Source organism: Leuresthes tenuis, unplaced genomic scaffold (assembly GCF_036924035.1).
Source record: "Leuresthes tenuis unplaced genomic scaffold, fLeuTen1.0.hap1 SCAF_6, whole genome shotgun sequence".
In the NCBI taxonomy this organism is placed as follows: Eukaryota; Metazoa; Chordata; class Actinopteri; order Atheriniformes; family Atherinopsidae; genus Leuresthes; species Leuresthes tenuis.
Window position 1 is genome coordinate 1,367,658 of NW_027325360.1, and position 21,227 is coordinate 1,388,884.

At 44.6% G+C, this 21,227-nt stretch overlaps 3 protein-coding genes across 3 annotated transcripts; 1 reads left to right on the forward strand and 2 right to left on the reverse strand.

Moving 5' to 3' along the window:
- Nucleotides 1-588: 588 nt before the first annotated feature.
- Nucleotides 589-6,790, reverse strand: shld3 (shieldin complex subunit 3). Its single transcript, XM_072386880.1, has 3 exons — nucleotides 6,698-6,790; nucleotides 4,605-5,174; nucleotides 589-2,080 (listed from the first exon to the last, which is right to left on the reverse strand). The coding sequence occupies exons 2-3, from the start codon at nucleotides 5,118-5,120 to the stop codon at nucleotides 1,877-1,879; spliced, it is 720 nt and encodes a 239-aa protein (XP_072242981.1). The 5' UTR covers nucleotides 5,121-5,174; nucleotides 6,698-6,790; the 3' UTR covers nucleotides 589-1,876.
- A 1,330-nt stretch (nucleotides 6,791-8,120) lies between these two features.
- LOC140309332 (serine/threonine-protein phosphatase 2A catalytic subunit beta isoform) lies at nucleotides 8,121-16,181 on the reverse strand. Its single transcript, XM_072387161.1, has 8 exons — nucleotides 15,759-16,181; nucleotides 13,170-13,208; nucleotides 12,011-12,181; nucleotides 9,962-10,135; nucleotides 9,781-9,870; nucleotides 9,426-9,587; nucleotides 9,227-9,345; nucleotides 8,121-8,824 (listed from the first exon to the last, which is right to left on the reverse strand). The coding sequence occupies exons 1-8, from the start codon at nucleotides 15,858-15,860 to the stop codon at nucleotides 8,752-8,754; spliced, it is 930 nt and encodes a 309-aa protein (XP_072243262.1). The 5' UTR covers nucleotides 15,861-16,181; the 3' UTR covers nucleotides 8,121-8,751.
- Nucleotides 16,182-17,188: 1,007 nt separating this feature from the next.
- Nucleotides 17,189-20,972, forward strand: srp19 (signal recognition particle 19). Its single transcript, XM_072387162.1, has 5 exons — nucleotides 17,189-17,395; nucleotides 18,185-18,260; nucleotides 18,411-18,482; nucleotides 18,563-18,671; nucleotides 20,551-20,972. Exons 1-5 carry the CDS (start codon nucleotides 17,358-17,360, stop codon nucleotides 20,679-20,681), a joined length of 426 nt encoding a protein of 141 aa, XP_072243263.1. The 5' UTR covers nucleotides 17,189-17,357; the 3' UTR covers nucleotides 20,682-20,972.
- Nucleotides 20,973-21,227: the final 255 nt, after the last annotated feature.

Sequence of the window (21,227 nt, forward strand, 5' to 3'; positions counted from 1 at the left end):
CTGCCCCGTATAACTAATAACAATACAAGTGGCGCTTAATGTTCGTCCTAAAGGTTTGTTTTGAGGGTGAATTTTAGCGAAAGACCTGGAAGTTTCCGATTAACTTTCACAATAAAACGCAGGGGCGGAGATGTGACGCATAAAGCTGCATCAAGGCCGAATAAAGTCGACTTTTGCGATAAAATGTTCAGATAAAGGATGCGTTTGGAGCTAATTGCATCAGCCTTCTTTTTGCATGACGCGTTTGTTGCGTTAAGAGACCGTAATGATGGATTACTGGGAGATTACAGCTGGACAGGGAGGCAGGGCACTGACGTCACATCCGGTAACCTAGATATTAATGCAGCGTGCGGGGATGTCAGACAAGAGCTCACAGCAACAAAGGAGTGTGTGTGAGCTGGGGGGTTACTGTTTTCATGCTGTCCTCATTCATTTAGCTCTCATACAAGTATCACAGGCTTTCAACGTGTGTGTGTGAGTGTGTGCGCGCGCGTGCGCGGGAAGTAGGGTAACTCCCGGATCATGTGACTGCTGCTGCAGCTTTTCCAGAACACACTGCACACCACATGCACCCATGCATCACTGCAGAAGCTTTTTATTGTTATCATTTAGAAAAATAAACCTTTATTGACACCAGAGAAGAAGCAAAACTCAACCTCAACCGTCTCATTTCAATTTTATAACACAGAACACAGAACAAAATTAATTTAATCCCCTCAGTTCGGCTCATTAAGAGTAAAAACATGTTTCTATAAATCATTAAAGCAGTTCTGCTTTTCAGGACCGTTACGAGGCTGAAATGTGAAAATAAAAGCACTGTTGTGTCCATTTATAACATCTATTTATAACATTTTATTCATAACATCTTATTCATAACATCTATTTATAACATCTTATTCATAACTTCTCATTCATAACATCTTATTTATAACATCTTATTTATAACGCTGCACGATGAGCTGCTGGTGATTAAATGGTTCCAGTACGTTTTAAAAAGGGTCCACAGACTGTAACTCCTTTAAAGAGTGTGTTTAAAGGAGAGTAAATGTAAACCAGAGTGCTTTCTAAAAAGGGCTCAGGGCAGCAGATCGTTTTCACGTCATTGAGCAGATTTCCTGCCGTCATTCATGAACATTTATTCCTGTCCTGCATCAGAAATATGACCTCACGAGCTTCTCTGGGGTTTCCATCTCGGTGGAAACATCACCTGAAGCCATCACTAAAAGCCATCTTATTGCGATCAGTGGAGCCAGAGTTGATCTGAACGTTCCTTTGACAAACACCACCTTATGACTGAGGCCAGATCGAGGTTTCAGACACATTCTGGCAGATTCTAAGACAAAAGGATCAAATTTCACAACTGTGACAGAATCTGTCAGTGAAGAAAAACTGATGACAGGAAGTAGCTCCAGTTTAAAGACTGAAATTAAGTCAAAATAACAAGAAAAAGTAAAGTTTTGAGTCAAATTTCCAGATTAATGTGGAAAATCTGCCTTTCAAGCCTCTGATATGTCAACAAAAAAACCTGCTTTCAGCTCAGAGTTCACGTTGGATCACAGAGACACGCCGAGGCGCCGCTGTCAGAGCTGCCATCAGCGCCGTTTCCAACGATCCTGCAGACCCGAGGAACTGATTCTCTGCCTCAGCAGCTGCCGGGCAGAGATCCTGTCTGCAGAGCCTCATTTTCTTTAGAGAACCTCCCAACAGGCACGTTTTCAGACTCCTGATCGGTGGAAAATCATCTTCAAATTACTGAGCAACACCCAGAGGAATCCCACCTGCAGGCCGTGAAACTTTAACCCACTCAGGAGCTCACTGCCCCCTGGAGGCGGCACGGCTCACTGCAGCCTCCAGTCTTTGGTCCCAGCCGGTTTCTCTACAGGCTGAAGATGTCTCCCAGCCGATGGACCGACAGGCTGATCCTGCCCGCCAGCCGCAGCTCGGCCTTCAGGAAGCGCCCCACCTGCTCCGCGTACAGAAGGTCGCAGAACACCCAGATCTCCGCCCGCTCCCTCTGGATGTTGGCGTTGCAGGTCGGCAGCCTGGATCTCCCCACGGTCCGGCTCAGAGAGCGCCACACCTGCAGGGAAAAGGTCAACACTTAGAGCCATTGCATCACAACCAGATTTCAGCCCGTTTCACCCACATTTCATGAGTTTCATTGTTAAACTGTTTCTTCAAACCGTCCCAAAGCTCCCGGAGTTATCTGTAAGAAAATTAACCTCTAATTTCATAATCCTATCATCTTTGGAAGCAAACATCCATGAAAACTTCTCGTCTCATGAAACCAAGACAATAAACGGGATAATTTGGTCTGTTTGTTGGTCAAAACGAGAAGGTTTCAGGCTGCAGAAAAGAAGAGGAAGATCCTTTATTCTGCTCTTCTTTCTTTTAAATGTGAAGAACTGATCTGTGGAAGAAATTATGTGCAGCTCAAGCTGTAGTGAAAAGACTGAATATTCTGGATATTTTCTGGGCTCAGCTGCAGAGAAACGCAGAATCAGAGTGACTGAGGTCATTGGAGAACAAACTGAAGGACGGAGATAAAGATCCACAGTCCAACCACAGCTCTTTAACTCTGAGTTCTCACAGGAAACTGCTGAGTGTTAATCTTCCAGCAGCTGCAGAAGCTGCAGGATCCACACAAACGGGCGCTTCTGCTCAACCACGTGCCGCCAAACTCATGTTTCCACAGCTTTTCATCACATTGTCACATGTTCACAGGAGGAAGAGTTGTTTTCTGGTGCTTCGGAGCAGAATCTGAATAATTTGTGATGAAATCTGGTTCTTAGTTCACGATCTCCGCAGAATAAACTTGGTTTTAACTGTTTTACATTCAGAATAAACTTGGTTTTAACTGTTTTACATTCAGAATAAACTTGGTTTGAACTGTTTTACATTCAGAATAAACTTGGTTTTAACTGTTTTACATTCAGAATAAACTTGGTTTTAACTGTTTTACATTCAGAATAAACTTGGTTTTAACTGTTTTACATTCAGAATAAACTTGGTTTTAACTGTTTTACATTCAGAATAAACTTGGTTTTAACTGTTTTACATTCAGAATAAACTTGGTTTTAACTGTTTTACATTCAGAATAAACTTGGTTTTAACTGTTTTACATCCAGAATAAACTTGGTTTTAACTGTTTTACATTCAGAATAAACTTGGTTTTAACTGTTTTACATTCAGAATAAACTTGGTTTTAACTGTTTTACATTCAGAATAAACTTGGTTTTAACTGTTTTACATTCAGAATAAACTTGGTTTTAACTGTTTTACATTCAGAATAAACTTGGTTTTAACTGTTTTACATTCAGAATAAACTTGGTTTTAACTGTTTTACATTCAGAATAAACTTGGTTTTAACTGTTTTACATTCAGAATAAACTTGGTTTTAACTGTTTTACATCCAGAATAAACTTGGTTTTAACTGTTTTACATTCAGAATAAACTTGGTTTTAACTGTTTTACATTCAGAATAAACTTGGTTTTAACTGTTTTACATTCAGAATAAACTTGGTTTTAACTGTTTTACATTCAGAATAAACTTGGTTTTAACTGTTTTACATTCAGAGGTTTAATTCCTTCAGGTTGTGAAATATGCAAAGATCAGGACGCGTCACTGAGTTCTGCTTAAAGGCTTCACGCTGCAGCATTTCATCACATATTCAGTCAGACCAGAGACTGAAGGCTGAAGTAAATCTGTTTCTCATCTGCTGGAAACGGACACAACACCGGTCCTCTCCTCACTCTCGCTGTGCTAACGTTACATTATTACATGTTTCTGATAAAGATGGAGGTCTCCAGGTACAACAGTTTAATGAGGTTAATATATCCAAAATGTTTAAACGCAGTAATTAACGGTTCACATGCATTACTACGAGTTACGCTGTGAACATTGGTCCATTACTGCTGATGAGAAAGCATTGTTTGCTAGCATCTGCTGCTAACTTACAGCTAACTGCTAACTCACAGCTAACTGCTAACTTACAGCTAACTGCTAATTTACAGCTAACTGCTAACTTACAGCTAACTGCTAACTCACAGCTAACTGCTAACTCACAGCTAACTGCTAACTTACAGCTAACTGCTAAACTGTTTCCCTCTTGGATGAATAGAGTAACTATCTATATACAGAGCTGGAGTGTGGCTGCTGACCTCATCAAAAAGGAGGGGTGGTTACTTGCTGAGTCTCCACCCTGAAAACAGACTGAAAATAAGCATCAAAACAGGGCTGAGACAGAGAGCCGCTGTGCTTAAACCAACACGTATTTTGAATCTGTCTCAAACATCTCAAAAAGACCTCAAAGTTGTGCTAAACTGCTAAAAATGACACCATCTGTCACCTTTAAGGTGCTTTGTGAAGAACTCCCACTTTTTAAGCCTTTAGTCTGTAATAGAATAATAGAAGGCGGTGCATGTTGCCTTTGTGGACCAGTAATAAGCTCAGTAAATCTGAAAACCCACCGCATGTCAGCCGCCTTTTACACTAAAAACAAAAAACTACTGAACAGGACTTGATTCAGTTTTAATTTAAGAAAATAACCATTAGCCTCCCGTTGCCTGTCGTCTGAATATTATTTAGTTCACAGTTTAATGACCTTTTCGACGTCCCTGCAGTGGAGCTCAGAGATCACCCACTTGGCCCTCTGGCGGGGGTGGAGCTTGTGGACCGACACCATGTGATCAAACCGTTTGGACGGCGGCTGCGACCTCTGCAGCAGAGCTCCTCTCTGCGTGAAAACGCTCCAGGATCGTCTGAGCTGCGAGCCCTCGCCGCCCGCCTGTGGTTTCCCGGGAGAAGCTGCGCCGCTCTCTCTGGGTTGGAGGTGCTTTGGGGTCTCTGAGATGCAGAAGGTACCTTCGGGTCCTGCACAGACGCTGTGTTTTTCAGCAGCGAGGCAGTCAGCGGTGGCTTTCTGTGCAGAGGTGATGACGGGAGCTGGTTTGGCAGGTCTGATGGGCAGCCGGCGGCCTGCTGAGGCGGGGGGGAACCAGGGGGTGAAGACCGGAGGAGTCCGACAGGGGAAAACCTCCAGGAGCTTCTCCGTCCTCTCTAACAAAGAGCCGAGCCCGTCTGCAGATCCAGGCTGATAGTGCAGAACCACATCCTCCATACAGGCAAAGATCAGAGCTCCTCAGCTTCTTCTTCTTCATGATCTGAACGCTGTCTGCGGAAACATTTATTTTACTTCGGTGAAGCCTGAAGGTGTCAGTTTAGGGTTCATTAATCACACAACCTTTAGGTACAGATCTGTTAAAAGCGGTTTATAAAAACGAGTCCTGTGGGTTGAATGAATGTTTTATCTTCTGTAAGACAGAAAAACACCTTTAAAGTTGATCGAATGAAGCCCAAAGAGAACATGTTCCTGGTGTTTTACAGTTTAAAGGCCGTTTGGTTCATGTTGTAAATAAAAAGGACAGATTTTAGCACCATCTCCACTTGACAAAGACTCAGAATCTATTCTTTGCCTGTAGGACACAGAAGAGTTTAAATATTCTGAAACTGTGTCTTTCTTTGCATTTTCTTGAGAGCTTTATTCTATGAAAACACATTTTTTTAAATTGGTTCGGTCACTGTTCTCCCTAAATGATTCCTGCTGGTAACTCTTGTAAGATACCTAGCAGCTAACTGAGCTTTCCAAAGCCAAAGTAATGCCTGGAATAAGACCCCAAATCAAGATGAGCTGAAGAGGAGACGTCTGGGATGCAGAGCAGGAACAAAACGGAGGAAAGGGAGGAAGTTTAAAGCATTTCTTCCTTTAATCATCAGGGGAAATGTGAGATCTCTGGTGGATAAAATGGACGAACTCGGAGCCCTGATGAGGACAGAGCAGGAATATCAGGCAGAGACCTGGCTGCAGGAACAGCTCTAACAGCTCTCTGCTCAGCTTTAAGACTATCCGGGCAGACAGAGACTGCAGACAGAGCGCTAACAGTAAAGGAGGAGGATCACAGAGCTGGTTAACAACAGATGGTGGAATCCTGGACCTGGCTGCAGGAACAGCTCTAACAGCTCTCTGCTCAGCTTTAAGACTATCCGGGCAGACAGAGACTGCAGACAGAGCGCTAACAGTAAAGGAGGAGGATCACAGAGCTGGTTAACAACAGATGGTGGAATCCTGGACCTGGCTGCAGGAACAACTCTAACAGCTCTCTGCTCAGCTTTAAGACTATCCGGTTCCAACAAAGGTTCCACAAACTGAAAGTATTGGCTGTAAAAAGGAGAATCTAAATATGCTGAAAACTTTATGAATGAAACTTTTTTTATACAGAATTTTTTACTGTAAAAAATCCGAAATTGTATATAAATTAAAACATATTGTATTATTAATAATGAAAACGTCTCTGTACGAAAACGAGCTGTAATTATTTCACTGATAAAGCAGAGCTGTAGAAATGTAATTACACCAGTAAGTTCCATAAGATTTTCACACATAAAAAATAAGAATGTTTAGCTTTTCACCAATTTCAATTTCGCAGGTTCTTTATAAACGCTTTATAAGGTTCTTTATAAACGCAAATAAAACATAATAAAAGATTAATTTAAAAAACGATTCAAAGACCGTTCAGTCTGATAGGAGCTAATGTTTTTAGCTCGTTAAGCTCGTCACTCAGTAAACATTCGCGTAACGATGTTTAGAACTAGCTGGACAACAGACCGATAAACACTTCAGCCAAAGCTTAAACTAACCAGATGTTTTAATTGATAACCGGAACCTCCAAACCAGCCAAACCGACCTTCATGAAAACAGCCGTCCCGAAGTTAGCCGACAAAGAAGCTAACCGGAAGTGCGCCGGTTCTTCTTCTTCTTCTGTGGTCTTTATTTCTGGTTGAAAAACAGCTCATTTAAACATTACCGCCACCTATTGGATATAAAGGTGGGACAATAAATAAAGAAAGAAAATAATAATAAAGAAAAAAAAACAATAAATATTCCCTTAATAATGTATAGCTCTTTCTTCTTTGTGAGCTTTACTGGATCCCTTCTCTTTACATTTTATCTGTTGCATTCTAATAAAACATATTCAATGGTTTTCTGGCTCATGACTGTGAACAGAACTCAGATGGATGTTTATCTATGATAAAAAGTGTATATTTTAGTCCCGTGTGTCCTTTTCACAGTCAGACTATACTCATTTCTTCCTTCCATTTCTTCATGTGAATACATTCAGTTGAAACCAGAAGTTTACATACAATTTAAAAATACTTTTTTTTACTCACAGTCTGACATTATATTGAAACAGAATTTCTTAAAACTTTCTTCAGAGTCACTACTTCACATACATTTCCTTTGTAGTTAAACGCTTTGTTTATCCTTCCTAAAGCTTCTCACAATAGTTTCATCAGACCACAGGACGCGACAGGTATCCCTGACATCATCTTAGACTGCTGGGGGAGCTCCCATGATGCACCTCTCCTCCCTCCATGTACAGATGACATCATTGCTGTCATTAACTTGTGTTTCTCTCTCTCAGCAGGTGTCTCTGGCCTGGTGTTACGCTGCTTGTTGTCCCCTCTTTCCTGTCCTCTCAGCCCCAGCTGGTCCAGGCAGATGGACCCTTCCTGGTTCTGGTTCTGATGGAGGTTTCTTCCTGTTAAAAGGGAGTTTTTTCTCTCCACAGTCGCCTCGTGCAGCTCAGGATCAGAGAGAAGTTTCAGTGAATCTGCTGGTTTCCTTAACTAGGCTACTTTTTAGCTCTGTCTAGACTTGGACTCTAATTAGCTTGAATTGGACTCTTATTGATTGAATTGGACCGCATCTCTGAGGTGTCTTGAGATGACTTTTGTTGGGATTTGGCGCTTTCTAAATAAAACTGAATGGATTTAGTGGATAAAGTCTCAGATCTTTACAGCGAATTGTGGAGGTCTTGGTCCACTAAACTCAGTTTAACCTGCTTTTAAACCACGGTTCTAATCCAATAGAAATGAAGAAGTGATAAACAGCTGAACTTTCCTTCTGATAGTCAGAACTATCTGAATGACGGTGGCTCATCTCATTGTCACGTTTTCACGCGACTCTACTTGATTATCAGAACCTCCATTTCCCCGTTTTAATCAAACAGGAAATGAATGTGAAGCCTGAAGCTGAATAAAAGACAGACTGATCCCAGTAGTTTGTCAATAGGACATTTTATTTCATATGTCTGTTGTCTTAATTCAAATTACAGTAATATACTTGCTGAGATGACCAGAGGCTGGAGCCTGGACAGCTAAAACTGACAGCTGGACTACTTAAAGCTAACTTTTTTTTATATTTTTCCCTCTTTTTTAAAATGATCTTGCAACAGAAAAAAAGCACAGAAGCCTTCGGCTGTGTGGTGCGGTGGTGACGTCAGGTAGGGTTATAGTGTGGTCTATAAAAGAAAGAAAGAAACAGAAAAACGTGCGCTTTGCACGCGCTGTAAAAGGATCAGAATATGGCACATTTGGTCCACGTCGGTAGTTTTATTATCTTGTTTTCAAACATGTAAGAAACAAAAAGAGAAAAGAAAACAGATCATAGTTTACGTGTTGTTTCCTCCCCAGAAGCACAGCATTAATGACGCATACTGACAACACGACTGTGTGTGGGGGGGGGGGCTCTTCAGGTTTCTTTTTCATAAAATCTGGAATTCAGCCAATCGTTTGACCCTATTCTCCCTGGAACAGCATCATCATAATCATTAAATCCAAAATGAGGGCTTGGATGTGGGGTGCTGGGTGGGCGGGGCTTATAGATGACTGACAGGGAAGGTTCTGGACATTCACAGGAAGTAGTCGGGAGTGCGTCTGGTCACGTGAGGCTCGCCGCGACGGGGGGCGGGGTCAAACTGCAGGCTGTGGAGAAAGAAAAGGATCGTTAGTGACGACTTCCTGTTGAGGAGATGATGTCAGACCCAAAAGGCTGACATCATCAGACACTAAAGGCTGACCTCATCAGACACTAAAGGCTGACCTCATCAGACACTAAAGGCTGACCTCATCAGACACTAAAGGCTGACATCATCAGACACTAAAGGCTGACATCATCAGACACTAAAGGCTGACATCATCAGACACTAAAGGCTGACATCATCAGACACTAAAGGCTGACATCATCAGACACAAAAGGCTGACCTCATCAACATGAGACATGTGTGGTGATGCTGAACTTAAATTCAACAGAAACTCTGACAAATGTTCGTTTAAGTCTCAGCGTCAGAGGTCAGAGGTCAAACTTCATTCGACTTTCACACTTACAAAGAGTATTTCAGAGTGTCGTCCAGTTCCATGATGGCGGCCTGGTTACCACAGCGGTAGCAGTAGTTTGGAGCACTAAAGATGGTCACCACGTTCTTGTCGTGACCCCAGTTGTATCCCTGGAGACAGAAACCGTTCGTTTAGACTCTTTAATGCTCTTTAATCGCTGGTCACATGTTTGTGAGTGAACCTTACTGACCTCCATGACCAGCTGATGGGCGCGAGACACCAGCGTGAGGCCGTTGGCGTGGTTGAAGGTTTCAGAGATGTCCTGCCCGAAGGTGTAGCCGGCCCCCCTGGGAGAGATGCCCCACCCGCCGCGGTCATCGGGGTCGGACCACAGCAGGTCGCACATCGGGCCCTGATGGCAGGAAGAAGAGCGTTAGAGACGTTTCAGTCGCTCGCCACACGGGATAAAACAGATAAAACTACAGATAAAATGGTTTCAATGCGTCCCACAGAACACGCCGCAGCCTGATGGCGTTTTTAAAGATGCAGCAGAGTAAAAAACTGCTGCCGTGCACGTAGAAATGAGTGCACGTGCACGCTTGTACCTCATGTGGGACTTCTTGCAGGCGGTCCAGAGCTCGTATGTGATCCAGAGTGTCTATGGAGGGAGACAAGCCTCCGTGGAGACAGAAGATCTGAAACAGCAGAAACAGAAAGGCTCAGATTTAAGTTCAGGAGCAGAGCTCAGTTTCACAGGACAAACGGACCAATCACAGCCTTCCTCACCTGTCCGTCGACCAGGGCGGTGAGCGGCAGGTAGTCGAACAGGTCTGTGAAGTACTTCCACACGTTGGCGTTGCCGTATTTCCGCAGACACTCGTCGTAGAAGCCGTAGACCTGCGTGATCTGCCGTGACTCGTGGTTTCCTCGCAGGATGGTGATTCGCTCCGGGAAACGAACCTGAGCAACAGGAGGGCGAATAAATCCGGATTGATCAGCCAACCACAGACAGGCTGACGCCATCTTTTAATCTGCGTCAGCCACAGCAGCTCATAATGTGTTTTAGACCTTTGACTTTAACCCTCTGGGCTTCCGTAGCTCTGAGAGGACGCTGCCTCGCAGCCATCTTCTAAATAACCTTTGAATCAGGCTGGAGGCTGCAGCTGAACCTCAGCCTGAGCTCACAGTAACCTGCTCGCTTTCACATGACTCAGCATTTCCTGCAGTGTTTGCTGTCAACAGCGAGTCCCAACGCCCAGCAATCAGCGGAAACTTCAGAGCTGCTTCTGAATGAGGGCTGGGGGACATGCTGAGGGATCATCAGCCCGCACACGCTTTGTTTTCTGCTGTTAAACAGCAACATGAGATGAGAAACTGGAGCTTTCTGATGCCCTCTGCACCCAAAATATGATCCCAGTTAACAAACCTGTCACCACACCAGGTGCTGATGTCAGCCGACGGCGTCCGGCTGCCGCCGCACCCTGTGAGACTTTATGCTGAACTCACCAGACACATGCTGACTAAAGCCACTTCTTTACATCCAGATTACATCACATGACCTGTCAGGGCGGCTGTCATTAAAACAAACTGAGTTTACGAGGAGCTCGAGGTTATTTCTGAAAGGCAGCAGGTTCCTTCACCTGCTCAACGCAGCTGTGACAACAAACAAAAGCTTCCACAGCAAATCTGACCAGACACGGGTCAATGAGCTCGCCGTGCGCAGCTCAGAGGAGGGAGAGAACGCCTCTCACTGAAGTTAAACCACAACGAGCAACTTCACACTTCCCTGAATGTAGCAAACCCGCATTTAGTTAATCAAGAATTCCATCGATAACCAAAAACAACTGAAAGAGAAGAAAAACAATCGGTTTAAATGTTCTGGAGACAATTCAACAGAAGTTAGACACTATTTAGAATGCTAGCGTGCGTCCTTCCGTTCTCTCTTAGCTTCCTTCTGGTCTCAACTAGCTTCCTTCTGTTCTCTGCTAGCTTCCTTCCGTTCTCTGCTAGCTTCCTTCCGTTCTCTGCTAGCTTCCTTCCGTTCTCTGCTAGCTTCCTTCCGTTCTCTGCTAGCTTCCTTCCGTTCTCTGCTAGCTTCCTTCCGTTCTCTGCTAGCTTCCTTCCGTTCTCTGCTAGCTTCCTTCCGTTCTCTGCTATCTTCCTTCCGTTCTCTGCTATCTTCCTTCCGTTCTCTGCTATCTTCCTTCCGTTCTCTGCTATCTTCCTTCCGTTCTCTGCTAGCTTCCTTCTGTTCTCTGCTAGCTTCCTTCCGTTCTCTGCTAGCTTCCTTCCGTTCTCTGCTAGCTTCCTTCCGTTCTCTGCTAGCTTCCTTCCGTTCTCTGCTAGCTTCCTTCCGTTCTCTGCTAGCTTCCTTCCGTTCTATGCTAGCTTCCTTCCGTTCTCTGCTAGCTTCCTTCCGTTCTCTGCTAGCTTCCTTCCGTTCTCTGCTAGCTTCCTTCTCAGCTAACAAGCCGACTGATTTCCATTAAAATGCTAACGTGAAATGTTCCCTTGAGTTTGTTCTGCTCAGTGGACTCGGCTGCTTTCTGCTGAGATGCTGTAGCATTAACGTTGAGCTATCATGCTAAGCTAACCGGCTTTTACAATGGACAAACTGTTCAGTGTATTCTCTTTTCTTTTAAATGCTCCCAAACTTTAGACATTTTCCCACTTTTTCTCGTTGTTTCCTCCATCAAACCAAGCTGCTGCAAACGTTGTGCGACAGTAATAACGGTCCCTGTGAAACAGACTGCTGAGCAGAACATGTCGGCGGGAGTTAAACGAAGCATCAAAGCAGATGATTTGCATCGAGGATGTTTGAGACAAAGCGTTTACCTTTAACGTGACGAGCAGCGTGACCGTCTCCACGGAGTAGTAGCCTCTGTCGACGTAGTCTCCCATGAACAGGTAGTTGGTGTCGGGAGACTTTCCTCCGATCTTAAAGAGCTCCATGAGGTCGTGGAACTGGCCGTGGACGTCGCCACAGACTGTCACTGGGCATCGCACCTGAGGGGAGAAGCCACAGCTCAGACCGGGAAACATTCTGTACTTCTGAAGATAGCAGGAAAGGCAACTTCACAGCCTGAAGTTACATCCTGCAGGATTCGGATATTTCTATCAGGTCGGTATCTACAGGGATTTAAAACGGTCGGTCCTTTTATCAGAGGAAACAAGACGGTTTTAAAGGGTCATGATGACAGAAAAGAAAGATTAAAGCTGCAGAAGTTGAGTTTTAAAGAGCTGTAAAGACTCATATTTACCTTTAATGAGTCTTCTAGCGTTTTATCTTAATATAAACCTTAAAAACCGATGGGATTGGACACAGTAAAGTGTACCATCTGTGGTTAGCTGTATTTGGTTCAGGGATGGTTTGTAATTTGTATAACTTGTTGCCCGTCTTTACAAACTGGTTAGAGATCAATAAATGATCTGATCTACACACTGATCTGAGTTCGAGCTGCTTGAGCTGAAAAATCAACACTGAAATATGATTTAATCTGGATTACAGGTGCAGAGAAATGAAGGATTTTAAGAAGCTGAGCTTCTGCTTTTAAAGTTATTTTCTCCGTTTATCTTCAGCTCCGTTACAATCCGCCTTAAACTGAAGTAAAAGTCACAGCAGACGGATTTCGCTGCTAAATGAGAGAATTGTTCCAGTAAAACTGTGTCAGAAAACTCAGGAAACCAAAGCTCCTGCCAAACTTAGACCAAAGTATCTATCAGGAATGTTGTTTTTCCTCTTCAGCAGCTAGAAAAACAACATTTAATCTGTTTTAAAAGGCAGTTATTATTCTCTGAATAGTCTCAAAGCTTCTGGAAACCTTCATTAGTGTTTAATTAATGTGGCGTTGGACTCGGCTACATATCAGGAAGAAACTAAATCAGGTTTGATTTGTGGTCTCCTGTCTTGTTTTTAATGCTTAATATCATAATCCCAGGGCCTGTAATCCAAGTGACTTTGACCTGAACTTAGCGCTGATTCGATGAAACTCACCTCCTGGACGTTGGACTCCTTGGTCAGAATCTCCTTGGCCTGAGGAGGAAACAAACAGATGCATTAAAGCACATTTTGTTTAACAGGAGGCAGTAAAGCGAGCAGAAAGAGACGAATGTGTTAAATCATGTGATGCAGACGTGACAGTTGGGTTAAAAATAAGGTGGAAAACCGAAGCGTTCGATGATAAAAACAACAACAAACGTGTCACCGGGTTCGTTTAAAGGTTTACTAAGTTACAGTTTTATATGAATATATAATCACCAGGACCGATTTCATCAATCAATTCATTTCCAGGAGGGTTTTGACAGATTTGATGTAAGATTTGAATCAATATCGATTCAAATAATTCAGCTTTAGAACAAATGTGAGTTGGCTTTAAGGGAAATGACACCCAAGCTGCTGAGTCTGAGGTGAAGAAGCCATTTTTGTGCAGAAACAGCTGGTTTGGGGGCTCAGCTGCTCTCCACGTGGCTCTAATAAACAGCTGTGGAACAAAGTGGCGTCCTGTCATGTCAGGGAGTCACAGCCATGTTTGTTCTGCAGAAACATGTGATCAATAAGAACTAAGGTGTGTTTCCAGGTGCAGTAAAGCTGAATATATTCTGCGACAGGTGATTAAAGTCAGCATCTAAATCAGGAGGAACGGCATCTTCAACCTTAAAGGACACGATTAAAGTGAACAACATCTTCACTTTTAGCATGAAATCAAGCTTCTCAAACCAGACTGAGATCATTCAGTTAGACTGAAAGCGTTTCCAGACTGTCGCTCTGCTCTAATAAAATCCTGATTTCACACCTGACAGAATCACTGTTAAAGTAGCTTAAAGGCAGCGTCTGAGCAGAGAATTCAGCTGATCTTATGTGAACTGTGGGAGGCAGCAGGAGGTTTTCCCTCTCAGTCTCAGCCTCGGACCGACGGGTCCATTTAACGGGTCCAGTTAACGGGTCCAAATCGAGCTGGAACTGCGATGAGTGGCTGTCATTAAGGACATTTTGACTCCAAAACAGGAGCTGCGTGGACAGATGGCAACGCTTCCTCTGGGATCTGTTTCACAGCTGATTTAATCATACAAAAATAGTTTAAAATGTAAACTGAACGCAGGTTTAAACCAAAGTTTTATTCACAACAGAAAACATCAAAGCTTCTTCAACACATCTAAAGAGCAGCTGGGACTGGGGCAGAAAAGGCTGGAAACAGTCGGGTTAACTGGGAACAGCTCAGTAACATTACTGGGTTTAAAGAGAGCACCTCAAAGAGGCAGAGGCTCCGCAGAAAGACCTTCCTGAGCAGCACTGAGAGCTGAACTGAGGCAAAGTGGAACGGGACAGCGTTCCAGCAGCTGCTCTCCTCAGATCCAGATGTTTACAGGTGTTTTTAAAAGAAGCTGCACAGTGGGAAACGTGGACCTGCCATCAGAGGCAAGATGAGCTCAAATTTAAATGTCCCACTTTCAGTTTTACATGTTGTGAATAAGTTCATTTTATCAGCATCTCTCCACCAAATCACACCAAAGACACCGTCCCACAATGCACCCTGGCTCTAAACACCCTCACATCCCACACCTATAACGTGGTGGAGACCGATCCCATCAGAGCGAAGACGCCTTTTTACCGGATAAGAACCATCAGTAAGTCAAAGAGGCCCAAACTGAGCCCATAAAACTCCAACCTGCTGCCCAACAGATACCAAGAGTTCAAAGTTTATGTAAATCAAATGCTTCCATTTGAAGAATACCATAAAAAATGTAGTTTTCTATCCATATAAAAGTCATTAAGTGACCCAAAGGTGCTCTAATCTAACACATGATAGCAGTTTATCTGCAGGGGAGGAGGTTTAGAGGCTTTTTACATAACTTATACTCATAAAACAATGCACACATTTCCATAACAGGAATCACATGAAGCGCCTGCAGAGTTTAAACCTCCCCCTGTTTGATTTGATTAATGATTCTTTCATTCATTCAAAATCAGAGCACAGGCTTCTGTTTTAACACGACAATAACGATCCACGCAGCAGAAATGCGACGGAACTGGTTATCTTCAATAGATGGTGCAACAAACCTGCGGCGCCGTCTAACTCCTGGAAGGCTTGTCAGGTTTAGGCAATAAAACGGCTGATCAATAAAGAGAGGGCGCGGTGCAAATCGTTGCGCGTACACATTAACCAACGATAACTCTTATCATAGAAGTAAAAACATTACATACTAGAACCAAAGATCGGTCAAGCTCCAGTCTGAGAAGAAATTGTGTCTCGTTAGAGGGTGGATGGTAATGAGGGCTTCATCTATTTACTGGTATTAGAGGGTGCGAATTTTCGGCCTCTGTTCTGAGACGACAGAAAGTCTCTCTTAAAACCGTCAACATAAGCACAGCTCGGCTGATTCCCGGGAATATAAAAGGTCTCCCAACTGGGTAACTTTTATGGTGTTAATAAACGTCGACAACCCGAGGATGACTAGTTGGAAATGGGGCGACAAAAATTTTCCATAGCGTTACTTCATTCCAGAAATTAGTCGGTGCCGCTGTGGCAACGCAGGCCGCAAAAAAAAAATTAGGTCGACAAGAGTCGGAGTAAAAAGCTCTTACCTTCTCACAGAGTGTCCTCACTTGGTTTTCCGTTAGCTGCTTGCACTCGTTCAGCTGTTCGATCCATTGGTCTAATTCTTTAGTAAATGATTTGTCTTCCATGACAGCAGCAGTAGCTTGCCAAGCTAACTATGTTAGCTACCTACAAAACAAACTGGCCTGTGTCTCAGCGCTAACCGCCTTAGCCTTTACCTCGTCGTATTGTTAACCCGATCTAGTCCCGCCAAACCGGTTGGAAAATCAACGATAAGACCTAAAATCAACCAGCCACTTAATTAACTTATATCATGATAAATGACTGATATTGAGTTTCCAACGTTAAAAACCAATTAATATGGACCGGGGGAGTCAAAATGGTCGAAAGTCCCCGATGCGGCAGAAGGCAGCAGCGTCGCAGCAGCTAGCCGATGTGCTAAAAGAGCTAGCCTCAATAACATCCGGGTATCTCAGCAACGCGCAGACTCGGCGCACCATCGCCCCCAGGTGGCCATGCTGTGAACTACAAGAGTGGGTGCTGTGACGGGACTGTGGGTGGAAATGTGTGGAGCTCAATCATAGTTATAGTGTTTGTTTATTTGGAGAAAAAAAATCTGAAATTGAAGAATTATGTTATGAAACTGTCGGTTTGTGTTTTTATGGAGTTTTACACTTGCTGGTGACTTCAGACAGGAATAGGAAGAATAAGTCAGCTGTAGATGATCCTTTTAAAACTTCATGTTTTTACAGTGCATGAACAAATCTGGAATTTGAAGCAGCAACACACTCAGTAAAAGTTGATCTGGAGTAGAAGAAAGACATAATAGCAACATAAAATTCAATGATTATGGTTGAAAGTTAAAGTAAAAATACCAAGCGATTTCACATTACATAAATTTCTTGTAATTTTCGTGTTATTCGTGAGTATATGAATGTATTTATCGAGCCTTTTAGTTCCCTGGCTTCCCACAGTGCATTGAAGTTGAAGTACTGTTCAAAGTTACTTAAACAATCTCCAAATATCAGGGTCACAGTAAGAACAAATCATGGAGGAGGACAATTGTTTTTAAAGTTCTCCATTGTGACAATAAAGTCGAAACTTTGAGAATAATGTTGACAAACTATTTCAAGAATACAGGTGAAATATTGATAATAACAATATTGCACACAGGGGTAACTATGGCTACCCTTTTATTTGCCCATTATTTGATATTTCAGCTTGAGGAAATGTTGCCTTCGACTAAATTCTGTGTTTCAACTTTTTTTTCGACATTTTTACTAAGAAGAAGTAGGAAAAATAAATAAATTTAGTCCAGTAGATGGCGGCATATGCAACGTCAAGGATGCCAGCTGCCATTAAAAATCAAAGAAGAAGAAGAATGGACGGACCAATATACTTGAGTCTGTTCTTCACACTCCGCTGCAGTAGGTGGCGCTATGAGGCTCACAGCCAGTGTGATTAGCCACCTTAAAACTCAACGAACAAGGTGTAAACACACGTATGGTTGCGTGTTTAACGTGCCATGTATGTAATGAAATAATACAAAATACCTTGGCGTTCATTGCGTGGTTTAACGATTGAAATCAACTGGGTCTGCATTCAGTCCAGGATCGACCGCTGCTATGGCTCATTTAACCCAAAACCCCGCTGATAAGGAGAGGTGAGTTAGCTAAGCCTAAGCTAACAGCACTAGCCGCTCGCTTCGGCGGCGAACCTCACTGTTAAGACTTTTAATTTAAGAAAAATAAGGTCACCTTCTAGTTTAATTTGCATAATGTTTGCTATTTATGGGAACATGTTGATGTGGATGAACTGCTCCACAATTCGGCATACATTCAATTCGGATTTAGCCTAAAGTATATTTTAAAAAGTAGCTTTTTTTTGTTTAAACGGTCCAGTTCAACAGAATCAATTAGCTAATTTAATAAAACATCTGTCCTACTATTCCACACTGAAGTGGTTATAATGATTAAAAAAAAACAAGTAAAGTAAAAAGTAAATAACAAGTTCTGTCTGAAAGGAGGTCATAATAAAGTGGGGTAGGGTTTAGATTAAGTTTGACCTGTCGCTCTTTCCGTATTTAATGGCTCTTAAGCATGACGTGTATGAGTTGTTTTAGCTTTATATTTACTGATCCTCCGCGTTTTATTCAGTTTAATGCTAAATAAATCAGTGAAATGTGTTCACAGCCTTTTCTGTTTTGTCATGAAGCTAAATTTTCTTCAAATCCTCGTTAACTTTTTGTTGTTCAATTCATTCAAGCTGAGGGCCAATCAGAGAGATGAATGCTCTTTGTAAAAAAGTTAATGTTGGAATTAATGCTTTTCCCACATTGTCACAACTTCTTCTGATTTGGTTGTAATTTATGAACAATTGAAACCAAAATGACCTGAAGTTCTCCAATGATTTTTTTAAGAAGTTGTCAGATCTGAACAGCTGTGTGTTTCAGGTTCATCTGCCTCTATCCCGTCTACATCAACAGTAAGAAGACGCTGGCTGAAGGACGCAGGATCCCCACAGAGAAGGTGAAGCTTCTTATTTTCTGCAGTTTTCTTCATGCCAGCACAAGAATGAATAAAATAAAAGCTTCAGGGCTCTTTTATGCTGTTATTTGTGGGCACTTTGGGGTGCTCTGTGGTCTGGGGAGGAGGAAATGATTAAATGTGTGTCTGCAGGCGGTGGAGAATCCGTCCTGCGGTGAGATCAGAGACGTCCTGACGGCTGCAGGGATGAACGTCTACATGGAGGTAAGAGCATCTCTCAGACACGCTCTGTGTCAGCTCTTAAAAACAGTGCGTGATGATGCTGTGCTTATGTGTGTTTTCAGAACAAGATGCACCCCAGGGAGTGGAACAGGGACGTCCAGTTCAGAGGCCGGGTCAGAGTTCAGATAAAGCAGGATGACGGCAGCTTCTGTCAGGAGAAGTTCAGCTCCCGTAAGTCCCACTCTGCTGTGTCAGCGTTAAATGTCTGAACACAGAGGACCCGTCCCCAGAGGACCCGTCCCCTGAGGACCCGTCCCCTGAGGACCCGTCCCCAGAGGACCCGTCCCCAGAGGACCCGTCCACAGAGGACCCGTCCACTGAGGACCCGTCCCCTGAGGACCCGTCCAGAGAGGACCCGTCCCCGGAGGACCCGTCCCCGGAGGACCCGTCCCCTGAGGACCCGTCCCCGGAGGACCCGTCCCCTGAGGACCCGTCCCCTGAGGACCCGTCCCCGGAGGACCCGTCCCCGGAGGACCCGTCCCCGGAGGACCCGTCCACTGAGGACCCGTCCCCGGAGGACCCGTCCCCGGAGGACCCGTCCCCTGAGGACCCGTCCCCTGAGGACCCGTCCCCGGAGGACCCGTCCCCGGAGGACCCGTCCCCGGAGGACCCGTCCCCTGAGGACCCGTCGCCTGAGGACCCGTCCCCTGAGGACCCGTCCCCGGAGGACCCGTCCCCGGAGGACCCGTCCCCTGAGGACCCGTCCAGAGAGGACCCGTCCCCAGAGGACCCGTCCCCGGAGGACCCGTCCCCGGAGGACCCGTCCCCGGAGGACCCGTCCCCTGAGGACCCGTCGCCTGAGGACCCGTCCCCTGAGGACCCGTCCCCGGAGGACCCGTCCCCTGAGGACCCGTCGCCTGAGGACCCGTCCCCTGAGGACCCGTCCCCGGAGGACCCGTCCCCGGAGGACCCGTCCCCTGAGGACCCGTCCAGAGAGGACCCGTCCCCTGAGGACCCGTCCAGAGAGGACCCGTCCCCTGAGGACCCGTCCACTGAGGACCCGTCCCCTGAGGACCCGTCCACTGAGGACCCGTCCCCTGAGGACCCGTCCAGAGAGGACCCGTCCCCTGAGGACCCGTCCCCTGAGGACCCGTCGCCTGAGGACCCGTCCCCGGAGGACCCGTCCCCGGAGGACCCGTCCCCTGAGGACCCGTCCAGAGAGGACCCGTCCCCTGAGGACCCGTCCAGAGAGGACCCGTCCCCTGAGGACCCGTCCACTGAGGACCCGTCCCCGGAGGACCCGTCCCCTGAGGACCCGTCCCCTGAGGACCCGTCCCCTGAGGACCCGTCCACTGAGGACCCGTCCCCGGAGGACTCGTCCCCGGAGGACCCGTCCCCGGAGGACTCGTCCCCGGAGGACCCGTCCCCTGAGGACCCGTCCCCTGAGGACCCGTCCCCTGAGGACCCGTCCCCGGAGGACCCGTCCCCAGATGACTGCCCTGATCTACACAAAGACCCGTTTCTTTTTTAATTCCCCTTCCTTACAGATTACATTTGGCATGTCGCGCTCTGTGGTTTCAGGGTGTGTTCGTCATGTGACTCGCTGTGAACACCAATCGTAGCCGGTGTACAGAGATGATGATGACAGTCTTTCTGTAATAATGTCATAAAGTTTTGGGATGGAACAGTTGTAAAAAACAGACCTACATATGAGTTAGTGGTCATGCTGACAGAAGACACCCCCAAAAGCCACCAAAAGGTTCAAGAGACAAGACAGACATGTGAAGTATCCTGCTGTGTATTATCTTATCTAACTAGTTCAAACTGAACCTTTTTCCACAAGATCTTATTTCCATGTCAGTGTGAAACAGAACTGAGGAGCTAATATATGTTGATTATACTTATTAAGCCAAGCAGAAGAAGTTTCATTCAAAAGAAATACCAGAAAAGAAGTTTTTGCTCTCTCAGGTAAAGACGTTTGTTTTTGCTCTCTCAGGTAAAGACGTTTGTTTTTTGCTCTCTCAGGTAAAGACGTTTGTTTTTGCTCTCTCAGGTAAAGACGTTTGTTTTTTGCTCTCTCAGGTAAAGACGTTTGTTTTTGCTCTCTCAGGTAAGGATGTGATGATCTACGTCGCAGAGATGATCCCCAAACTAAAGACTCGCACCCAGAAGAGCGGAGGAGGCGACACCAGCTCTCAGCAGGGAGAGGGGGGGAAGAAGAGCAAAAAGAAGAAGAAATAGACTCACGGAGATGACCTGTTATTTAATTTTTTTAATTCCTGATTTGAGGTAAATGATCAAGAAGCGTGAATCAGACCATGAACTGCAGCACGTTTTGTTCCTTGAAGGGTTTGTTGTCCCTGAAAAACTCTAAAACTTTATGTTTCCACCTGTATTATAAACTGTTTTTTTCATCAGAGAAATCCTAAGTTTTGGAATGAGAGACAGAAAAAGAGATTTCTCATCAAACCTTCCTCCACTTTTTGTTAGCTTCACTCTGTCCGTCAAGATGAATAAATGCTTCATTTTCTCTCTTTGTTGTTTTGTGATTTATTCCATCGTCCTTGAAGAAGGTTCGTAATCAGCAGCACACTGAAGTCGGCTAATCGCAGTTTCCGTACGTTTTTCCAGTGCTGCTTGTGTTTGTGTGGTCCTGCTAACCTTCTGGAGGAAGAACCGCAGCAGCACAAACATCAAATTATGTTTTCACTCAACAGCGCTAAAAATATCAGTTAAGCTAGAATCAGACCAAATGGTAAAAAGTCACATGACTTTCACGAAATACTC